This window comes from Lynx canadensis, chromosome A1 (genome assembly GCF_007474595.2).
Source record: "Lynx canadensis isolate LIC74 chromosome A1, mLynCan4.pri.v2, whole genome shotgun sequence".
In the NCBI taxonomy this organism is placed as follows: domain Eukaryota; kingdom Metazoa; phylum Chordata; class Mammalia; order Carnivora; family Felidae; genus Lynx; species Lynx canadensis.
This window is the reverse complement of record NC_044303.2, coordinates 147,113,098-147,134,874: the sequence shown is the minus strand read 5'-3', so window position 1 is coordinate 147,134,874 and position 21,777 is coordinate 147,113,098. Positions and strand designations below refer to the sequence as shown.

The window sequence follows — 21,777 nt, the reverse complement described above, 5'->3', positions numbered from 1 at the left end:
CATACCCTAAACTACCAATACCGTAGCTGTAAAATGAGGGTGTCTAGTAGCTGTTAGAGCACGGTTGTCCATTCTTTCTAAAGTACCACTTACGGTTCATGCAGGTAATTTTAGGCATAGCCCATCTTCCATTTCCTAGGCAACGGATAGTTGGAAGGTGGCGTTGAATGAAACCATCTTTGCAGTGATATCTAATCAGGGAGTTGATTTCATAACGAGGTTTCATCTTTCCAAAGGTCTTGGCATTTTCTACAACAGGGGGCTGGCCGCAAGCAACTGAAGAAAAGTAAATTGGGTTATTGCCAAATAATCTAAATATTTCTATTAGTATGAATCTTTTCCTTTCTTTCCTTTTTTACGGTACCCAATCAAGCACCTTCAGCAAAGGCAATCATTTAGAATTGAAGAATTGAAATTTTTCAAGAGCAAAAGCTAAATACTGAGACTCTGTGCCTCATTTCAATCTCAGATTATATCACCTTTAACTATGTTTTAGTAAGGAACCACTAGGCTAAATGATCATATATTCATCTACCCATCTGGAAGGGCCACTTCCAAATTAAAAAGCACCTGTCTCATGCCAACATGTGGCTTATCGGTGTTGTCTCCATCAGTATCTTAAAGTTTTTATTTATTATATGCATTCAGTTGGAAAACTAATGGGTTTGTGAGGTTAAGGTTAAAAACTATCAATTATATAATTCACTTACACTTGATTCTGTGGTATGCTGACAAATTAAAAGTTGTCATTGTCAATATACAGATTTCTTTCAAAGCTATTTATAGATGAGGACTTATAATATGGCTAAAATAATTCAATGAGTACGGTATTGGGAAGGACAGGCAAATAGACCAGAAATGGATCCACACATATACGCTCGATACTTGACAGAAGCAACATGGCAGAATAGTGGAGAAAAGGTAGTTTTTTTCACTTGGACATTGGGTATTCATATGGATAAAAATGAACTTCATTCCCTACCTCAGGGAATACATGGGAAATTAATTTTGGATGGTTTAAATACAAAAATATAAAAGGCAAAAACCTTAAAACATTTAGAAAACAGTGTAGACTATCTTTCTGACTTTAGGGTAGGTAAAGATTTCTTAAGACACAGAAAGTTTTGAACCATAAAGAAAAATGCAAAAAAAGGAAGAATTCTGTTCATCAATAAATACCACAGGGTAGGAGTAAAAACAGTCTACAAACTGGGAGAAGATATTTGTAACAGATAAAATTGCCAAGGGATTACAAAACAGGATATAAAAATGACTCCTATGAATCAATATAAAAAAGAGAAGCAATCAATTTTTAAAAATAAGGAACAAACATGAATAGAACTTTACAAAAGAGCTATAAGTGAATGCCATATAAGTATATGAAATGATATTCAGGGAAAAGTATCCAAGTAAACACAAATTAAATCACAACAGATAACATTTTATACCCACCAGATTGGCAAAAATCTCAAAGTCCAATAATATCAAATGCTAAAGAAGATGTGGGGTAACAGGACCTCTCACATATTCCTGGTGGAAGGTGCAAATTGGAAAACTAGTTTGGAAAATAATTTGGCATTTTGTAATAAATTTGATGGCACATAAATCCTATGACTCAGCAATGTCACTCCTGGAAAAATACCCTATGGAAACTCACAGAGGTCTACCTGGAACAGATTGAAGAATATTTATAGAAATGTTGTCTATAATAGCAAAAACACTCAATATAACCTAAGTGTCTACTGACAGGAGAACTGGTAAATAACATGTTATATAGTTAGTTATACATAAAATACTATAAGCAGCAAAATGAAGAAATACAGCTAAATGTATCAACATGGATAAATCTCACAAATAACGCTGAACAAAAAAAGCAAGTCACAAAATACATACAATATGATTCCACTTGAAGTTCAAAAATGTGCAAAACTAAACAATTTGTCGTTTACAAATATGAGCATATGTGATAATACTAAAGAGGAAAATAAGAGAATGAAGTCATTATCTACGGTTGGAATTGGGAAGTAAACAGATGGGACTGTAAGGAATCTGCAAAATGATCCAAAGATGTGTGGATAGTATGCACTGAGGTGTTCTCTAAAAAGTCATGATTCCAAGAACAACTAGCATCTATTCAAGAACAAGACACTACTGAGAGAATCCTTGAACATGGAGGGGAGGTTAAAGCACTCCCCTGCAGCCCAGAGACGAAGACAGACTCCATTAGCAGGATAAGAGAATGGCTAACCATTGACCACTTTGCTCTTCCACCAGGAGTGTGCAGCATCATGTGAAGAGGTCTTCTCTGAGCCTCAGGTTCTTCCAGTTGGAAAAAAGAACGCCAGGAAGAAAACCAGCTTCCCCAGCATTGTGGGATGCTTTGTGGGAGCCCTACTCTGCTGTTGCACCATGGATATTACAGGGGAATCTTTGGGACTCAGCCACGGGGAATCTGACTATGACTCCAAAGTGGGGGAGGGGTCTGAAACAACCAGCACATGAATCTTCGTAGACCAAATTCATACCTGCAGTGCCTAAGTAGTAATCCCAGCCAGCAGCATTGCTTATCTGCAGAGCCAAGTCAGAAGTGCACTCTGACCAGGGAACATATCTGCCTGATTCAGATCCTCAAATGAGGAGATTTGCCAGCTCTAGAGTTTGGTTTGCTCACACCCAGGCAAGGTGCTGAGTCACAGCCTCATCTGTTGCAGACAGTGTCTTCCAGCCCCTCAGACCAGAAAGGCAGTGGCAACTCCAAATAACCCAACTAAAAAATGGGCAAAGTGTCCAAAAAGACTTTCTTCAATGAATATACACAAAGGCCAAGAGGTATATGAAAAGATGTTCAAGATCAGTAGTCATTAGGGAAATGCAAATTAAAATCACAATGACGTATCACCTCACGCCTATTGGAAAGGCCATCATCAAAAAAAAAAACAAAACAAGAGATAAATACTGGTGAGGATGTGGAGAAAGGGGAACCATTGCGGGATTGTAAATTAGTACAGCTACTAGAAAAGTAGCAGGGAAGTTTGAGGGATCCTTAAAAAATTAAAATAGAACTGCCATATATCCAGTAATTCTGCTTCTGGGAATATATCCACAGGTAACAAAAACACTAATTCAAAAAGATATCTGCACCCTCATGTTCATTGCAGTATTATTTACAATGGCCAAGACACGGAAACAACTGAGTGTCCATCGATGGATGAACAGATAAAGAAGTTGTGGGTATATATACATACATGTAATGGAATATTATTCAGCCATAAAAAATGAGAAAATCCTACCATTGGAGACAACACGAATGGGCCTTTAGGGCATTATACAAAGTAAAGTAATTCAGACAGAGAAAGACAAATACTTACATGTGGAATCTAAAGCAAATCTAAAATCTAACTCTAAATATGTGGAATCTAAAACAAAAAACCAAACAGACTCATAGAAAGTGGTCAAAATGTACGAAGTTCCAGCTTTAAGATACATAAGTAATAGGATGTAATGTAACACAATGACTATGGCTAACAATGCTGTATGATATACAGGAAAGTTGACAGTAAATCGTAATAGTTCTCATCACAAGGAAAAAAATGTTTTCCCTTTATTCTTTTTTCTTTCTTTTCTTTTTCTTTTATCTATGTGAGAAGATGAATGTTAGCTAAACCTACTGTGGCAATCATTTTCACAATTTACGTAAATCAAACCATCATGCTGTATGCCTTAAGCTTATACAGTGATGTATGTCAGTTAACTCTCAGTAAAATTGGAAATAATGGCTTTTATATACACATATTATAATCCTATTCACACGTATTTAATTAAAAGTATAATTATTTAGGTCTGTATGTTTAAGGATGTCTAAAACATGTGAAAGGAGAAATGAGTCTTCTATAAAAGTCTATAGACATTTATAAAATTCCCCAGAGTATTTGATTAACAAAGAGTTAAGTCTATATGAATAAAAATCAGACAAAAGAGTGACAAAATACAGGAATCTTTCTGTTTGGTTTGGTTTTCTCCCTTAATCAAGTAGAACCAACGTCTTATAAATCTCTTTCCCCATCTGGAAATGTAAACCAGGATGCTGTTTTTGTAAAGCCTGTGTAGCTATAGGGCAGTGGTCCTCAAACTGGGGCAGTTTTCTCCCTCTCCCTCCCTCCCCAGGGATAGGTGGCATGGTCTAGTGACGCTGATGGTTATTACAAAACAAAGGAGGAGGATGGGGGGGGTAGAGAAGAACATTCCAGGCATTCATTGCATGGAGGGCAAGAACGCTGCTACACATTTGCAATGCACAGGACAGCCCCCACAACTAAGCATTACCTGGGCCAAAATATTAACAGTGCTGCTGTTGAGAAACCCTGCTTTAGGAAAAAATAACATGGGGCATACAAGAATGCTTGGATCACAAAGGGAAAGGCATGACTCCAAGGAACATTTGGAGACTTAAGAAGGCAAACATGACATTCAGAGAAAGACAAACAGTTCATTAAAGACTTCTTACACTAGAAACAGGGAAAAGAGCAAATACCTGATTTGCTATTTTCAGGAGTCCCATGGCAGAAGTGCTGAAGTAATGCACAAAGCCAGGGAAGCTGCTCAGACAGAAAGGATAGTCAGAATAAATTCGACTTTAGATAAGACAATAGCAGAGAGAGTGACAGGGCTGACAGCTGAGTTTCATCTGAGCTCTGTGTATCTCAGTGTTTTCTTTCTTCTGATAGAATTTCTTAGTATTGGGGTTTAAGTTGTTCCTAAAATATCTGCAGAGTGTGTATTTTTAGTTTACTACTTTTATATCCAAAGACAAATGAATCCAATGAATTTTATATTTTGCAATTGTACTCTTACTTGATGAAAAATTCTAGGTCTAGAGGCTAAATTTTCATATTCTAACACCATTATCAATTGTGAAAGGTTAAAAAATTTTTATGGAATTCCTGCTTTTTTAAAGGAGGACGTCTATACAGTGTGCCTCAGAAATTCAAACATATTGGTCAATAATAAACACTTTCTAAAATCAGTGTTCTTAATTTTATCTGTTTAATGTTGACTAAGCAATTCTTGTTACAGAGCTTACATCACAAATGTTTTTATTTTAGCAGACGTTGAAGGTATTCAACAATAGAGTGACGCTGTTTTTGTTCTATTGTTTATAAACACATAATGAGCTCCTACAGAAATGACTATAAACTTCAAATGCCTGCAAAATGAGGGAACATCCCTAGTGAGGGAGGGCAATGGTTTTTAGGCCCCAGAACTTCAAACCACTGACACGTTCCAACATGGACCAAAAGGTACCAGTTCTTGTTTTTCTACCAGAGTAAAAAAATCCAGATTATTTCATGATATAACCCGATTCTTAGATGTTGACTTTTTTTTTTTTTTTTTAAGTTCTCCTCATCAGAATAAACAGGTGGACAGACTCTTGGTCTGGTACTTTGTTTTTCTTAAAGATACTGCCAGGTAGTTTTTTGCAATACGAATATGACATTGTTATCTTAAGCATCTGAAATCTAAGGTAAAGACATTACTGAAAATGAATTTTGCAAATGTATTGGAGGAGTGAAATATTCCATAAGCAGCAAGAGATGCCATATATGACATCCAGTTTGTGTCTTGAAATAATGAAGTTTATTCATCTTGAATATGCTTGATAATTGAAATGCAGATGAGGTATGCATTATTAATTGATCATTACCTGTTCCTTTCTTGCAGGTATAGGTGAGATGATAATTGCAGGGAACATCATTCCACTGGCCGTTCTCATGCCAAATGATTACAACACAATCTTCTCCAGCAGAAAAGAAGCTGTCTGGCTGGTTGGGCCTCCAGTTCTCATATTGCTGTAAAAATGGAGGAAGAACAGAATTAACTACTTGATAGTCGAAAAGTAGCAAATAATAAGAGCAACAGAGCCGTTATATTGCAATGGAATTAGAATGACTCAACAGTTTTTGTTGAACTATCTAACTGAAATTATTTTAATGATAAAGAAAAAAGCTTTTACACTCTGAGTGGAAAATATACGTATTTCAAAGTCTCTCTTCAGCAAACGTGTATTTTTTTTTCCTTTGGCAATGAGATATGTCTGAGAAATTTGTTCTAGATATCCTACATTTCTAAATATGTAATGAATGCTTGACTTAAGAAATTTGATCATGTTATTATTATTAAGTGTAACAATATTAATGGGAGTGGAAGTAGAGAAAAAAAAATCCATAATCTCATCACTCTGTCATGTTTTCTCCCAGCCCTTATGGGCACATGTAATTTTATGTAATTATAATGACAGTGCAATAAAATTTTTATTCTTTCTTTTACCTCTTTGCCACTATAAAGTATGTTTTCTTGCCTTATTTAATTGATTGGTTTTATCTAAATTCATTTATTTGGTTAAGAAAAATTGAGACATTTGCTAATTTATTTTTTATACTTACCCAATATACATGTTTCCATCATTTCATATTCAACCTTCCTTAGTAATTTTGTTTTATTTTTTTATTAAAGTTCTTACTTATTCATTTATTTTTATTTATTTTGAGAGAGAGAGAGAGACAGAGACAGAGACAGAGAGGCAGAGAGAGAATCCCTAGTAGGCTGCACACTAACAGTGCGGAGTCTGACGCATAGCTCATTCCTACAAACCATGAGATCATGACCTGGGCCAAAATCAAGAGTCAGAAGCTTAACCGATAGAGCACCTAGGTGACCCCTGAATAATTCTGCTTTAGATGTGATTCTTATATGCACTATACAGTTAAGTTTTGCTTTACAATATAAATCTGGAAGTTGTTTTCTCTCATTTGGAACACTGACCACAGTTAAGCATATTGATACAAAAGACAAACTGTTAAAAATATATCTTGCTAGGAGCGTCTGAGTGGCTCAGTCATTTAAGCATCTGGGTGGCTCAGTCATTTAAGTGTCTGACTTTGGCTCAGGTCATGATCTCATGGTTAGTGGGTTTGAGCTCCTCATGGGGCTCGGCTTCATATTCTGTGTCTCTCTGCCCCTCCCCCTCTTGTGCTGTCTCTCACTCTCAAAAATAAATAAATAAATATTAAAAAATAATAAAAAGTCATATATATATCTTACTATAAAAATATATTTGTTTTTCTTTTATGTTTTTCTATTGATTTTCTTTTTTAATTAAAAAAATTATTTTTAATGTTTATTTTTTGAGAGACAGGGAGAGACAGAGCATGCGTGGGAGAGGGGCAGAGAGAGGGAGAGACAGAATCTGAAGCAGTCTTCAGGCTCTGAGCTGTCAGCACACAGCCCAACATGGGGCTCCAACTAGAGAACCATGAGATAATGACCTAAGTCAAAGTCAGACGCTTAAATGACTGAGACACCCAGACGCCCCTCTATTGGTTATCTTTATAACTGTATCTTTAGATGGTATCTTTTGATTTCCCAGTCTGGGCAATGAACTATAACCAGAATTATCTTTTGCTTTCCATCAGAATAACACCTGTCATTTATTCAGCACCTATAATGGATGAAGCCCTCTCCTAGGTGCTTGGTATGCATTATCTCTTACAAGAATCCAGTAGGATTTGAAGAAACTTGGACTTTGAGATGTTAAGCACTCAGGGCTCTGGGGCTTACATTCAATTTCTTGTTACCTTAAAATGTTGTCTCCATCATCAATAATTGTATGAAAAACACAGTCCCTATGTCTGTTGAAAAATTATAAACTTCAGACTATAATTAAGAGAGCAATTTCCTAGCCTTGGGTCTCCTGATAACTAGAATGTGATATGGGACGTTTGTTCAGCATCTTTCTGGATCAACTTGAGAATCACTTTTTCAATATGCTTTGCCTGCTATCATGTTGTACATCACATCTAATGCTACCAAATCTGATAGAGTCAAACTTTCTTCACTTGGTAGAAGGACAGATTCAGATTCGTGTGCAATGGCTGATATGACTATCTTTCTTGGTCCTACAGATCTATGTCTTTTCTTGAATTAAATTTAAAATAAGTTTGTGGCTTGAATTAAGGTATTTTATTTAGGAAAGATAGAGAAAAAAGAGTCGTATGTAAGAGTAAAGCCGTTGTTTCCAACTCAGAACATGCCAAACAAACAAACAAACAAACAAACCAATAGCACTGTGGCTACTTTTATATCTTTAAAAAATGTATAATAAGTATACTAGACAATATCTGATTTTTCTTCTCAGAAAAACAAATGGCTTTTAAAACTTTTAAGTATGGTAAAAACCTTGATCTTTGATAAAATAATTTGTGAGAAGATCTAAAGTTTGAAAGCCTCCAGATTAAGAGACCTGCTACTTTTCCTTCAACCTCTTTTCCTAGCTTTGTTTTAAAATCCTCCTCAATCATGCCAAAAATTAAGATCGAGATAAGGAGATCCCCACTATATAAGAGTCTTTGAAAAGCGATAAAATTGCAAAGAACCAAGGGAAGCTTAATAAAGGTGTGGTTTGTGTTTGTTTGTTTGTTTTTGCCAAAACACAGAAGGGTGTTTTTATTTTTCTGGTGGAGATCCAGAAATTAAATGGATTGAAATCCAACTCTAGTAGCCTGAATGGTACCACTGAGTTACTGCCTGGATGGCCTTGGGAAGGAAGATCAGAGGATCCTTTGACTGGCAGGTCTCCCTGAAGCCAGGAACTGACATTTGCTCTAAAAGGGGTTGCTAATTATTTCTCTGTTTTCCTTTTCTTTGCTTACTTCCTTTCCCTTATCATCTCTTACCCTCCACCCATAAAGCCTTTTGTTGTTTTTGCTTTTGCTACTCTTTTAGATAGATAATAAACAAGGAAACAGGAAATGGAGCGACAAAGCAAAATAAAAGTCATATTCAACCTGTTGCTGATATGTAACTAAGTTGTCTTTAACAGACCTATTAAAGCAGCATCAAAATAAAAATTTAAATTAAATTAAATTAAATTAAATTAAATTAAATTAAATTAATAAGCAAAGGAATAGGAATTCCTTAAAACTAACAAAGATCTGTATTGGATATTTTCTATAGCCAAAGTTCCAGAGTTCCTCAAATACTTATGAATTTTGGAGCTCAATCATTTCTAGGTTACTTTCTAACTAACCTCTTACAGGAAACACGTAAAAAAGTCCTCAAAGGTGGAAAACTTTCCCACACATCCACAGGATATGCAAACTGTGTAATGCTCCCTGAGTCCTTGTCCCTACACACACTCCCAGATCTCTTGCTTTATTTGTCTTCATAACAATTAACTTCCGATGTCCTATATAATTTATTTATTGTATTTTTTTTCTCCTTAATAGAATGTAAGCTCACTGAAGACAGGAACTTGGGGTTCTCTTGTTTACTACTTATCCTCATTGCCAGGAATTATGCCTGGCACACACTGGTATTGTTTAATAAATAATTTGATAGTTAGAAATAATGAACAACAGAGTGTGTTGCATTCTACCCTATCCACGTCTACTTCTAAATGTTTCATTTCTTTTAGAGAGAGGGAGAGAGAGGCAGGGGCAGAGAGAGAGAGGGACAGAGGATCCGAAGCAGGCTCCACACTGACAGCACCAAGCCCTATGTGGGGCTTGAATTCAGAAGCCATGACTTCATGACCCTGAGCCAAAGTCAGATGCTCAACCGACTGAGCCAATCAGGCACCCCCACATCTACTTCTAATCAAAGATGTTGCTCACTGTTGGCAAATGATATGTGAGACAGACAATAACCATTCTGGAAAACAGTTGGTGATAGACATCGAGAACCTCAAAAAGTTCCACCACTTACATCCCATAATTCCACTTCTAAAATTCTATCTTAAAAAAATAATCAGAGATGTGAACAATAGTTTATCTAAAATATTAATTATACTAGCAGCAAATGGGTAAAAATCTATAGAGTGAATATATATATATATATAGTCTGTATATCTTGTCTGTGAAGAATATATAGGGAAATGGAAAATACTAAAAGAAGTTTTAAGTTAAAATTAAAAAGCAAAATACAGAAAATATGCAATGAAAAGCAAAATACAAAAAACATGCAATGATCCAAATTTTACACATACTCTCAGATATCTAAGTTATATGAGGAGGTAATAGTTTATTCTATATATTCTTATATATTTTCCACTTCCCTAAAGACAGCGTGAATTATTTTTCTAATCAGCAAAAATGAACACTATAAGATGGTCTATGCAGCTATCAGAAAGAACTTTAAATTTCTTAGCTAACCTTTTTCTAATCTAACCTCAACAAATATCACTTCAAGTTACTAGTTCCTGGCCTGCCATGTATTTTGCAGCTGACTTTTCCTCCTGATCTGAACAATGACTGCCTCATTTTCACACTGAAATGAGATTCAGATTCCATGCCACTGAAGTGATTCTCAGGGCTTAGGCTGCCCAGACTCAGACCTCTGGTAAAAGATTTAATTGTTTTTGGTGGGAATTACATTTGGCTTGCAACAGTGATTGAAAACCTGCGTTCTGTGTTGTTGCTTGGCAGAACTGTGGCTTAATGGTGCAGGACCAAATTTTGGGTCTGTGGTTTTTACAAGAATGCTGGATACCCACAGGCATGTCACACTATTACCTCATATCTGATAGCTCCATTGTGCAGATTTATTTTGGCTAAGACGCTTTGATTTTGCTCCATGTTATTGCCAACCTAACTTTAGCAAAGGAAACTCCAGTTTTCTGAATAACTCTTTGTTTCCTCCCGAATTCTTTACAGCTTTATTTTTAATATCACTTGCAGGGTAAAGGGTATAAAAAAATAAATCATTGACTTCAGGTTTAATAATATATTTTTTCACTGAAGTTAAATATTAGAAAGAGATCTCTCCTCAGGAAATCAATTCCAAGTTCTAAGAATGTAATAGAGCCTCTCTCAAATGGACAGTGTCTTATACACACAGAAATGTAGGTTCTCAGAATGGGCAGAGAAAAATGCCCTACTCCCATCTTGATTTTTTTCCTCCTCATTTGGAATCATAAGCAAACATCCTGGGTGATCTACCCTAGATCAACCCTCTTCTAGGGCTGGACAGGCAAACTGAGAAATATGCCAAAAAGCCAGCACAGTTTACGGAGAATTCATTTCAACACCATTGACAAAAATAAATGCTGATCAGACTTCTGCACATTTGTCTGTGTCTCCGAGACTCATGTTCTCCAACCCAAACCCCAAACTCTCGTTGCCTCCCCCAGGGAACAGAATAACATCAAGGCTATGTCTGAAAAGAGAACTGTAAATTACTTTGCATTTTCATTCTTTCCTGATGGCAGAGAAAATTAGGACATACAACTTAAGTAGTTGATATAGAGGAAAGCCACTTCAGATATAAAATTTTCTACGTGTTCTATAACAAACTTGCACTTTATTAAGAGATAATTATTTTGTATCCAGTACGAAACTGCTTAATGTTGCCTATTATATGGTAAAGTTGCTCCTAGAGTTCCCGTTAAATGACTGTTCTCTGTCTCTGTAAAAAACCAAAGTGCCAAAAGAGACAACTATTTCAATTAAACTGGATTTTGAAACTTTTCAGTTGTTTTCTCTTTCTTTTTCCCCCCAAATGGATTTGAATACATCAGCTGCCAAAGGCATAAAATGATTCAAAAAACCCAGGCCAAAACCCAAAAGCTACGCATGGTTCTCTCACATGAAAATTATCTCTACAAACCAGAGAACTCATTTGAACCAATCTTAATACTGAGAGGGAAAACTCAGAACTGAATTAAGTTACTCATCAAAATCTATCAAACCTAGTAAATACTTAGCTTATTTTGTTCCAAATAATCTGTATTTTATTGTCAATAATTTGTTTCTGTCTCACATTAACATAAAAGCAAAAAGTTAACCTGCAGGTCTTCTGGAGAACACAGGACCTCCCAGCCTGCCAAAATTCTTCACTCTCAGAGAGTGACCTCAATTCCACAGACCTAAGAGGGACTTGACTAATTTTTGTCAAGCAGCATAGCTAAGGAGCTCTTCTCTCTCCTCAGCTCTTTGCAAGTCTTCCCCTGGATTCCATAAACACACTGGGGGGGGGGGGGGAGAGTGTGTGTGTGTTTGGGGGTGGGAATGGGGGTGGAGTGTCTGCTTTTGAAAGTTATCTTTCAAAAGTAATCTACTAAAGTTAGACAGAGTTTAACATCCTTTCAAGATGAATTTCTGATTATATATAGTTGGGACTCTAGGAGTCCCAACTATCATTCAGAGATACCAGGGGATCTTTTATCTGTAAAATACACACCACAGGGCCTTGATCAATGGCGCTAACATCTCAGCAGATAACTAGTATCACAAGCACGAACAAAAGAAATTGATGGTAAAAATGCAATGCGACTAATTGACATTTTCCTTACACAGAGATGAAAACTGCCTTTTTTCCAGGTTAAAAAGCCATTGTTTCAGAAATATAGAAGATTTAGAAATAGACTTTCTAAAAAAGCTTTGTTTTGCTTTAAAAAAGGAGTTTGCTTGGGTTCATGGCTCTCAGTTAAAGAAAAGAAACAGGATATCCAGTATTAATCAGTTACTGCTGTGACAGTCCTATCCCAGCTGGTCTTCTACTTGATACATATGTAAGCAAATCAATTTATGAAGAAAAATGCAAACAGCTAGGTGGTGAAAAGGAAAAACTGGAGTAAGGAAGGTTCCTCAACCACGGAATGACTTACTCTTACCCCTCTATGCAACATTCCAAATAGTATTTGTTTTTTTGTGTCAAAATTTTGTATAAATCTTGTAAATTTGATTCAAAAATGAAAACTTTGAAAATACAAGATTCAAAAATGAAAACTTTCTTTCAACTTCTAGTGGAGAAAGAATCCCCAGAACATTAAACTCTTGTTTTTAAATCTCTTTTATCAGCTTCTTGAAAGGGAGAAGTTTACAAAGCAACAGGTCCTATCAAAACTTAATTGATAATTAACTCTTCTCCATAATATTTGACCCATTGACCCATTTCAAATTCTTCTCATTGATAGTTTACGATTTCTTAACTTGGTCAAATAACTATGAAGAATAATCACTGGGCACTAACTAGTTCTCCTAAAAAGTTAGATACTCTGTTCAGAATCTCTTGATTTCTTTTCATCTCTATTAAAAAGAAAACAGAATTTTCACAGACACTAGATAAAATTGCAGTTCATCTTTTTGTGAGACACAAATGTGATATTTACCACTATTACACACACACATACACACACACACACACACACACCTACAAATACAGAACTTCTTGGCACTAGGGAAGAATTATCTAAGATCTTTAGAAATGTCCCTATTCCCACACACCTGGTGGCAGATAGGTTCCCGCCATAAATATGATCCAAAATGGTTCAAAGTTTAGCAGAATAAACAGCAGTAGACCTCTGGAAATGCAAAAACTGAGCTACCCACTAGACATATTTGATAGCTAATCGAACAATTCTCACACACTAGCCAGCCACTAGGTACACTTCAAATTTGCACCTGAGAAAAAAAAGTACAAATTATTTCATCTTGTGGATCTTCAGGGTATCTCATGTGTAACTGAAACTGCAAAATTTGAAATCCTGAATCTGCAGCTGCCAAGGGCCTTCTTTCATCTATCTATATAACTATCATCTACCTATGCACACTTTTTGCTATAATTTTTCAGCTTAGATACAGTCACTTTTTATTCTTTAAAATTCACTATAATTTAAATTATCTTAAATGGCCAATTAAAGTCTCTATGTTTCAGAACTATTATGGATTTTGCCAAGCACATTTAAATAATCACACACATTCCATTGGTAAAAACCATTCTTGACATTTGCCCAGTGAAGCTGTCCTATGACATAATATTTTATTGTAATTGATGGGAGAACATACTAAATCTAACAGTCCAGTCGCTGCTTTCTATCTACTCTCCCTCCCCCCAAACACTGCTAATTTAATTCTCTGTGAAAAGCTTTCATAAGAAAACCAAAAATGTCCTCTAGGTTCACATACCAATGTAAGTTGCCAAGGAAAACTTTCCATTGTGTTCTATTACTGTGTATAAAGTGAAGATATGAGAAACATTGGCTCTAATATTTGCCTCAGTTGCTAGGATTTTACTAAGCATGTGACTCTGTGTGTTAACTTCACGCTGCGTTTGAAAAATTATCTAATTTCACATTTAACTTTCAGGTTCACAATAAGTATATAGTATATTTTAAACTCCAGACTAAAGGAACTTAATTCACCAGGAATACTATTCCTTCGTAGATCTAAGTGGAATTCTGGGTATGTGAAGTTTTGAAACACAAAATACAATATGACCACTAGGTGGTGATAGCCATCCATTAATATATCATGAATTACCAACTAAGTTACTTAAAACAGAATTTACAATACCCCCCCAAATCATGATTATTTACTTCATGTATCAAGATGAAATGATTATATGTGAAATGTTCTCTCAGTTTTGTGAGGGAAAGCATGAAAAGAACACTTTGCTAGAAGACGGACCTCAGCTAAACAGTATTTAACAACGTGATTGCATTCTGTTCCATTACAGGTCATGGCAGCTATAATCCGAATTTTCAATCTGACTAGAATGTTATCTACAATAGTTTATTTTTCTCCATTTTTTCTTTTAAAATTATCAGATTATTTATATTTACGTCAATGCTGAAACTGCATCAGAAGCAAAGTAAAATCTATAATACCCACCTCAAATCCTTACAACAGGGCAGATGATAAACAAACACGTATGTGCTCAAATTACTGCCCGCGGTGTGATTCACATTTAGTTTTTGTTTTGTTTTGTTTTTTTTTTGTAGGTAAAAACTTACCTAGACTAGCCATAAAACGTGGTACCTGTACTAAAAGCTGACTTCTGTGTGCAAACCCCTATCATCACCTGCAAGGGACAGTGCCATGGCCGTATTCTCAGAGCTACAAGTATTAGCCAAATGCCACTGATGCCAAGGGGAAACAGATAACCACAAAGTATAAAAGCCAACTCCACAAATAGAAACACTTTCCCAAGAGGACCGCTTACCCGTTTGAAACGTTTGAAACGTATGCTGATAAGAAACCACCTTTTCACAAAATAAAGAACTCAGAGTAACCACTCTGGGTTACCCTCAGCCTTTCAGAACATAGGTCAACCAGTTATCTGCAAGGAAGTGAGGAGCACTACTTATTACAGAAATCAAAACATTTGGTAACTTTAAAATGCCTTTTCTCCCCCTAGATGGCTATGCTGCACAATAGGCGTTTGTTTTCGGTCTGCGGGGGGTACATTTAACTTTGCTTTATTCAACTCCTAGGGGGCAAATGACCTCCCTGCGAGATAGAGATCTACCTCTTCTGATCCTTGTACTTGCTTAACGTTACTCCAGTCTGGGTCCTTATTTATTTATGTTTTAAGGGAGGTTATAGTCTTGCTGTTGTCTTTTAGTTGAACAACAAAAAGGAAAAGAGCAGCTTTGTTTTAAAGGAGAAAGAGACATTTGTTTTGTGTCACTGCCCTGGGCTGGTAGGCTGGAGTTGGATCCTACAAACATGAATATGCTGAAGGGAAGAAAAACTAACTTGGGGTCTCCTGATAGCTGTTAAAATGGCAACATGCCCATTATTTTCCTAGCTGGCAAGTCTCTGTGCGGGAGAGACAATCTGGCAGCTCTTGAGTACAGCACTAATCTCATGTAATAGCGTGAGCTCACTGCCCTACAAAGCTGTAATTATCAACAGCATTTTCTAAAGGATGTTGGTTCCTCCCACCGCGAGAGCACTTGGAATGGGGGAGGGGCAGGCAGAGCCCCACGGAGCCCTTTGCATTTAACCCCCACCTCGGAAGGAGCCAGTGGGTTCCCTCACCCCAAGCTTGTTTGCGCAGGTCTTCAGGCAGGAAGCGCTAACGATCCAAATGCAGTGGGAAACTGCCAAAACCCATTCCACAGTTTTGTTTGCCTTTTCCATGAATTGCCTTAAAGTAATTAGCAATTAAATTTAAATATCTGTACATGATTTTAGAGTTTCATAGAGCTGCTGGGAAAGCATCTGTGAGAAGGAATTGATTTTTTTTTTTTTTAAGGAGAATCTTGTCAATTATGAAATGATTTTCCAGTGATGGTAAGTGTTCTTCCAGCCCTGTCACCTATCACTAGATATCTGCGCGCAAGTAAAGGCAAGGAGGAGATGAGGGTTTTGTGTTCCAGAACTTCTATGACTGGTTATATTTCACACGTAGAATCACAGGAACCAGTTCTTGGTTTCAAATCAAACTGAACTGCAACACAAGTAAAAATTTTTATTAAGAGCTGAATGGTCTTGGGCAGAACAGAAACTGAGAATTCTTCCACTCATGAGTAATGTGTTAAAGGATGAGGAAACAGCATATGTTTTCCTTGGCTTTTAGGTTAATATAATGAAGTCTGTGAAGTTTAACATAATTAAATTAATGTTGATATGCGGTGTGACTTGTTCACAGACAAGTGGCATCTGACTTGGATCTCAAACCACACCACAGCTGACACATATCCATCTGCAAACACTTTACAGAACATTTTCTAATGTTTTCAGGTAGACAAAGTAAAACTTAAGTTTTCAGTTCGGGGGTTTTGTTTTGCACTGTTTTCTGCCAAATCATGGACAATCCTTTCAAATGAGCAGAAACCTACAAACGAGTTTAGAAAACACTGGGAATTAGCTCATACTCTTTATTCTCTTTTCAATGTCCAAGACATCTGGGAGAGGGAGGAGGAGAGTAACCTTTGTGTTTATAAAAGGGTAATAATGATACCTTCCTGTAGAAAAAAAATTAATGGTTTATGGCCTGCAACTTGTTACTCCTTTTCTCTGCCCCTTTTAAGTGTTTATTCCTGAGTTAAGGGCTATTTCTTCATTGTTTCTACCTTTTTTCAAAGCTGGTTTTTCTCACAATACTTTGCTTGACAGACTGATGAGTTTATTTATGAAAAAAGGAAAGGGGTCTCTGTATTTAAAGTCCATCCACAAATCTGGCGATTCTCATGCATCAACCCTAACCAGGAGGGTGACCGGGTGTCCCAAATTCTAGGTATGCTAGCTTGCCAGTGCTGAACATGCTTACCAAGATGAGAACAAACAAAAAAGGCAAAATTCAGTTACCTTCCAGAAATATTTTTCAAGTAGTATTTTTTTAAGTGCAAAAGGCTACCAATTAGCCTTTTGCAACCTCTGTCAGAACTATCGAGGGGCAAGATGAGCTGGTTAGAGCTAGAAAATAAGACCTTTATGGTTCTGTGAATTAGTAACTTGTTTGAGAACTTCCTGAAAAGATTTAGACAAGTGCGGAGGAGAGGAAGGTTTTCTGTTTCCTCTAATAGTACTGGACAGTGAGAAGAGGGCTGTGGCTACTTCCCAGGAAGCTGACAAGCCAGCAGCCTTTCAGGGCTTGCCTGAGTGTGGACAAAATAGAGATGCTAGAAGGAAAATGTGAAAGAGACATGGAAAGATTTTTGTTTGTTTGTTTCTGCTTTTTGTTTTGCTTTTGGTTTTTTGTTTTGTTTTGTTTCGTTTCTTGCCAAACAAATCAAACACTCCAAGGCTCCTCAACATTTTTAAAAGGAAACTGGGTTGTCAGTTCTATTCAGTCCTCAACCTCTGCACAACACTATCTAAGGTGACATTTTCCTTTGAAGTAACTGCTTCTGATCCACTGAAGCATCCAATCCCCAGTGGTGAGGGGTGAGCTTTAGTGGTGCTGCAAAAACTCACTAAAGAGAAGAGAGAAAGGACCAAATTCTCCCCTTGTGAGAATTTATGCCTGGGGGTCAGAGAGAGGAGGGAGCATGACGATAACAGCTTTAAATCTCTGAGGTCCAGGGGTTGAATTTAAACCAATTGTTTGGGAGATATGTTATAAAAAGTAGTGTCATGAAGGCACCTAACAGTTTCCAATGCCTGATTGTGCTATCCATGGACAGTTGTCTGTAGTCTGTAGTTGTACAGAAAGTTGTGAAAATGCTTTTGCTAGGAAATATATAGATAGGACAGTATAAATGATCCCATGCTGTTCTCTCATGTCTGGCTGCCTCTATGCTTGAAAGAACAGACTCAGATAGAGGATGAATACATGAAGCTCTGTCCAGCCTTAGGCAACCAATTCATCCTTAGTCAACCAAACTATAAAAAATAAAATAACATTCAGGGATAAGATTTTCTTTTGTGTGTTCTACTACATTTTGGATTTGGATAATATGGGTTTTCTAAGTAATTTTTCTGCAGAAAGTATAATGACAGAATATGTGCCTATCTTGAAAAAAAAAATCCTCCTTCAAAGTTTTGAGTAATTGTTGGTTTCCTAAAGCTTCATGGAAAATCTGCCCTGATATAACTCAAACCTGCAGGGGTGGCAGAGGCTGAAAGGTTTGCTTTCCATTTTTTCTTCCCAGAGCTTATTGTAAATGTATTCTTGGGACAACCATGGACAAAACTGTCATCATTTCCAGTAGGCACATCTGTTTTCCTTTGGGTTAATAACTTCTCTAAGATGCAGTACACTCAGCCATATATATATATATATATATATATATATATATATATATATATATATATTTGTTTTGGGGGAGCTTTTTTTTTCACCATTTTTGAAATCTCATCTATTATGTTTTAATGTTTTTCATACTGGTACAACATTAAATTAAATATTTAACTTAGATAAACAAGAATTGTCACAAAGTGATTCACCCAAAAGACTTAATTGGTCATTTCATGATTCAGAACATAACAGAATAAGATGATTGAGCAATGTATAAATATTAATTATCATTCAGGGGTGCCTGGGTGGCTCAGTCGGTTAAGAGTCCGACTTCAGCTCAGGTCATGATCTCATGGTTCATGAGTTTGAGCCCTGCGTTGGGCTTTGTGCTGTCAGCTCAGAGCCTGCTTCCCATCTTCTGTCCCCCTCTCTCTCTGCCCCTCCCTTGCTTGCCCACATTCTCCCCCGCCCCTCTGTCAAAAATAAACATTAAAAAATATTAATTAGCATTCAAAAAACATTAAGTATCTATTTTTGTCAACAATTCCACTAGGTGCTGAAAAAATAGAAATGAAGGTTAATCCCTGCCTCAGAAAGCTCAGTGTGAGGAAATTAGCCCCACGGAGGTCAGTGGTCAGATGCAAAGAGGACACAAGAGGCTTCTGGAACAAGTAGAGGAGCTCTTAGTCACAGTCAACTGGGAAGGCTTCCTGGAAGGAGACCCTTGCCTAAGCAAGGCATATGAACATTTATTAAATAAAATTATTCTAAGCACTAGGGCAAGAGTATGCAAAGATCCTCAGGAGTTAGATGTCACGGCTTATTCCAGGAAATGTGAGTATTTTGAGATGATATTGCTTAGGAAGTGGCAGGTGGAATAGTGGGCTTGGTATGCCAGGCTCATAATTAGAATTTTATACTGAAGGCAAGAGGAAGATATTGCAGGATTTCAGGAAGAGAGTAACAAGAGTTCATAGTAAGGGAAAGGGCAGGTCATAGGCACTGGAAACATATCTGGGGGAAACACTTCAGACTAGTCATTCATTTAACAATTAGGTTAAAGAAAGAACTTAAAACTCAACTAAAAGTATGGAAGCTAGATAAGAAATGTTTGTTTAAGTTTGCCAGCTTTAATGTGTATTTAACTTGGATAGTTTAACTTAGTGTCTTTGAAGACATCACTTGGGTGACAAGTGAAGTTATTCATTACTGAAGTTATTTGTCTGAGTTTCTAATAAAGTACTTGGGGCATTTCGCTATTAAGAGATCAATAGTCAAGTTAAAGAACAACTCGTCAATAGAAAACTAAGACACGAAGTGTGACTGGTTATTAGAAAACCTAGTGAGAAAATAAAAACTGGAATGTGTTAGGAGAAAATAACCTTAATAAAAATCACAAAGGTTAAGGCTAGACCCAATTTCCCTCTGAGTACACTTTTGTGAAACTTACTGGGTAAACCCCCCAAATGATAATAAAAAAGATTTTGAAAATACAACAAAAGCAAGAATTTGGCATGTTATCCATACCATATTACAGAGGCCAATAACGTGGAATGAATCAATCAGAATCTGAAGAACAAGGGCAATTTAGATAACTTGGCCAAATAACACTATTAATGTAGTACAAGCATATAAATCGACATCTCGCGATATAGCATAATCCTGTTAACTACGATATAATTATACTGCAAGTTTATTGAAGCAGAGCAGCTTAATTATTTTAAGAAAAGAAATTATTGAGACTGAAAAACCTAATAGAAACTTGTTTGCTTTTACTGAATTGTAAGGCTGAATAACAGAAGATAATATACAGTAAATATCAAAGGTCCTTTTTGTTTTAATACTGCTCTACCTCCCAAGAAGAATAAGCTCTAATAAATCTTTCAAACAAAAAATGGGGGCAAAGGGGAGAAGGGAGAAATCACTCTAAAACATAAACAAAGTCCTTAAAATTGCACACAGTCAAGGTAACACCATTTCCAAGTGTAAGCGGATACTGCTTTCTCCGATGTAGAGTTTACTATTAGGGATCTTTTCAAAGGCAAGACATTTGGAGTAAACAGCGAAACAAAGAAGAACTATTTTATTCAAAGCCTGCAAACATATGGAACCTGTTAAGGGGATGGTGGCTGCAGAATGAACTACAAACGAGTTTAAGAGACACCTAGGCTGTGTCAGAAAGGAAGGGATAGAGGCGAGGGTGGTTACAAAAGCAGAGTGGGCCAGAGATCAGTCAGATGGGAGGGAGACAGGCTGTTGGGCAGATGGTCTTTTCTGTTTCAAAATGTTCAAAGTTAGGGACACTCCTTAGCACACTTTTATTTGACACAAAGAGGGAATTAAGAAGAAACCAAGGGTCTGTCAGAGTGCTTTCTAGATTTGCTTGTATTGTTTCTTTGATACGCTTTGCTTATTTATGTAATTCATCTGCTCACTTCTTCAAACCAAGACCCTCACTTGATGCTCTCTTCATAATCCTTAGGTTTCAATGTAAAAACGTGAACTCATTTAGGGTAAGTTTCTTGTTTACACTGTACAGTTACCTACATGAGGTCATGTTATCTTCCCCTGAAAATTTCCTAGGAAGATCAATATATTTCTCTCTTGCAAAGTGCAATTCTTGCTTACTTACCAAGTTTAGGACCAGTCTAGGCCATGGAAATGGCAGTTAAGTTATTTTTATACAGTATTTTTCACAGTCCATTGAAACTTAATGGACACAGACCACAAGAAAAAAGAAAAAAAAAAGTTGACTTGGCTTGCTTTGGCATAGTGGAATAATGACATCTGATGAATCAAGCTCACCTGAATGGCATTTGACAGGAAAGGAACATTCCCTAAGATGTTTTACAGACCTCACCCAGCTGCCAGCTAGAAGTCAAGATTCAGTGTCATTAACCAAGTTCATAGGTAGTATAAGGGCCTTGTCCTAGACACCATAAATAGTAAAAAGCAGGCAAGAAAACCACTTCTTTGAAAAGCTGAACTGCTAATGACCAGAATAAACATGTTGTAACACACAAAAATTCTAAGAATGAAAACAGACAAATCAGTTCCATAGAACCAATGAGAAATTGAAGTTGGGGACTTGGCCTGATCAGGTCAGTATGTAGCAAATGGCAGACTTTACATATACCACAGCTCGCCAAATGCCAGGCTCAGAGCGGGAACATAGAGGCACACTTTCAGATAAGCTGTGGTTAAGGTCTGCAAGGAACAAATAAGCACCAACCAGAGCCCTACCTGAGTTCTTGGCGTTCTAACTTCTGTAATACAGATGGGACCTCCTAGGACTTGTACTTTTCAGTGGGCTATGTG

The 21,777-nt window shown here is 36.7% G+C and overlaps 1 protein-coding gene across 3 annotated transcripts in view; it reads right to left on the bottom strand.

Moving 5' to 3' along the window:
- VCAN (versican) overlaps positions 1–21,777 on the bottom strand; it is a 120,195-nt gene that overhangs the window by 10,734 nt on the left and 87,684 nt on the right. For all 3 annotated transcript variants that reach the window (XM_030324106.1, XM_030324100.2, XM_030324113.2), the window contains 2 exons: positions 5,702–5,846; positions 94–276 (listed from right to left, as the gene is read on the bottom strand). In XM_030324106.1, the coding sequence (XP_030179966.1) occupies positions 94–276; positions 5,702–5,846 (328 nt within the window). The remainder of the gene's footprint in view (positions 1–93; positions 277–5,701; positions 5,847–21,777) is intronic.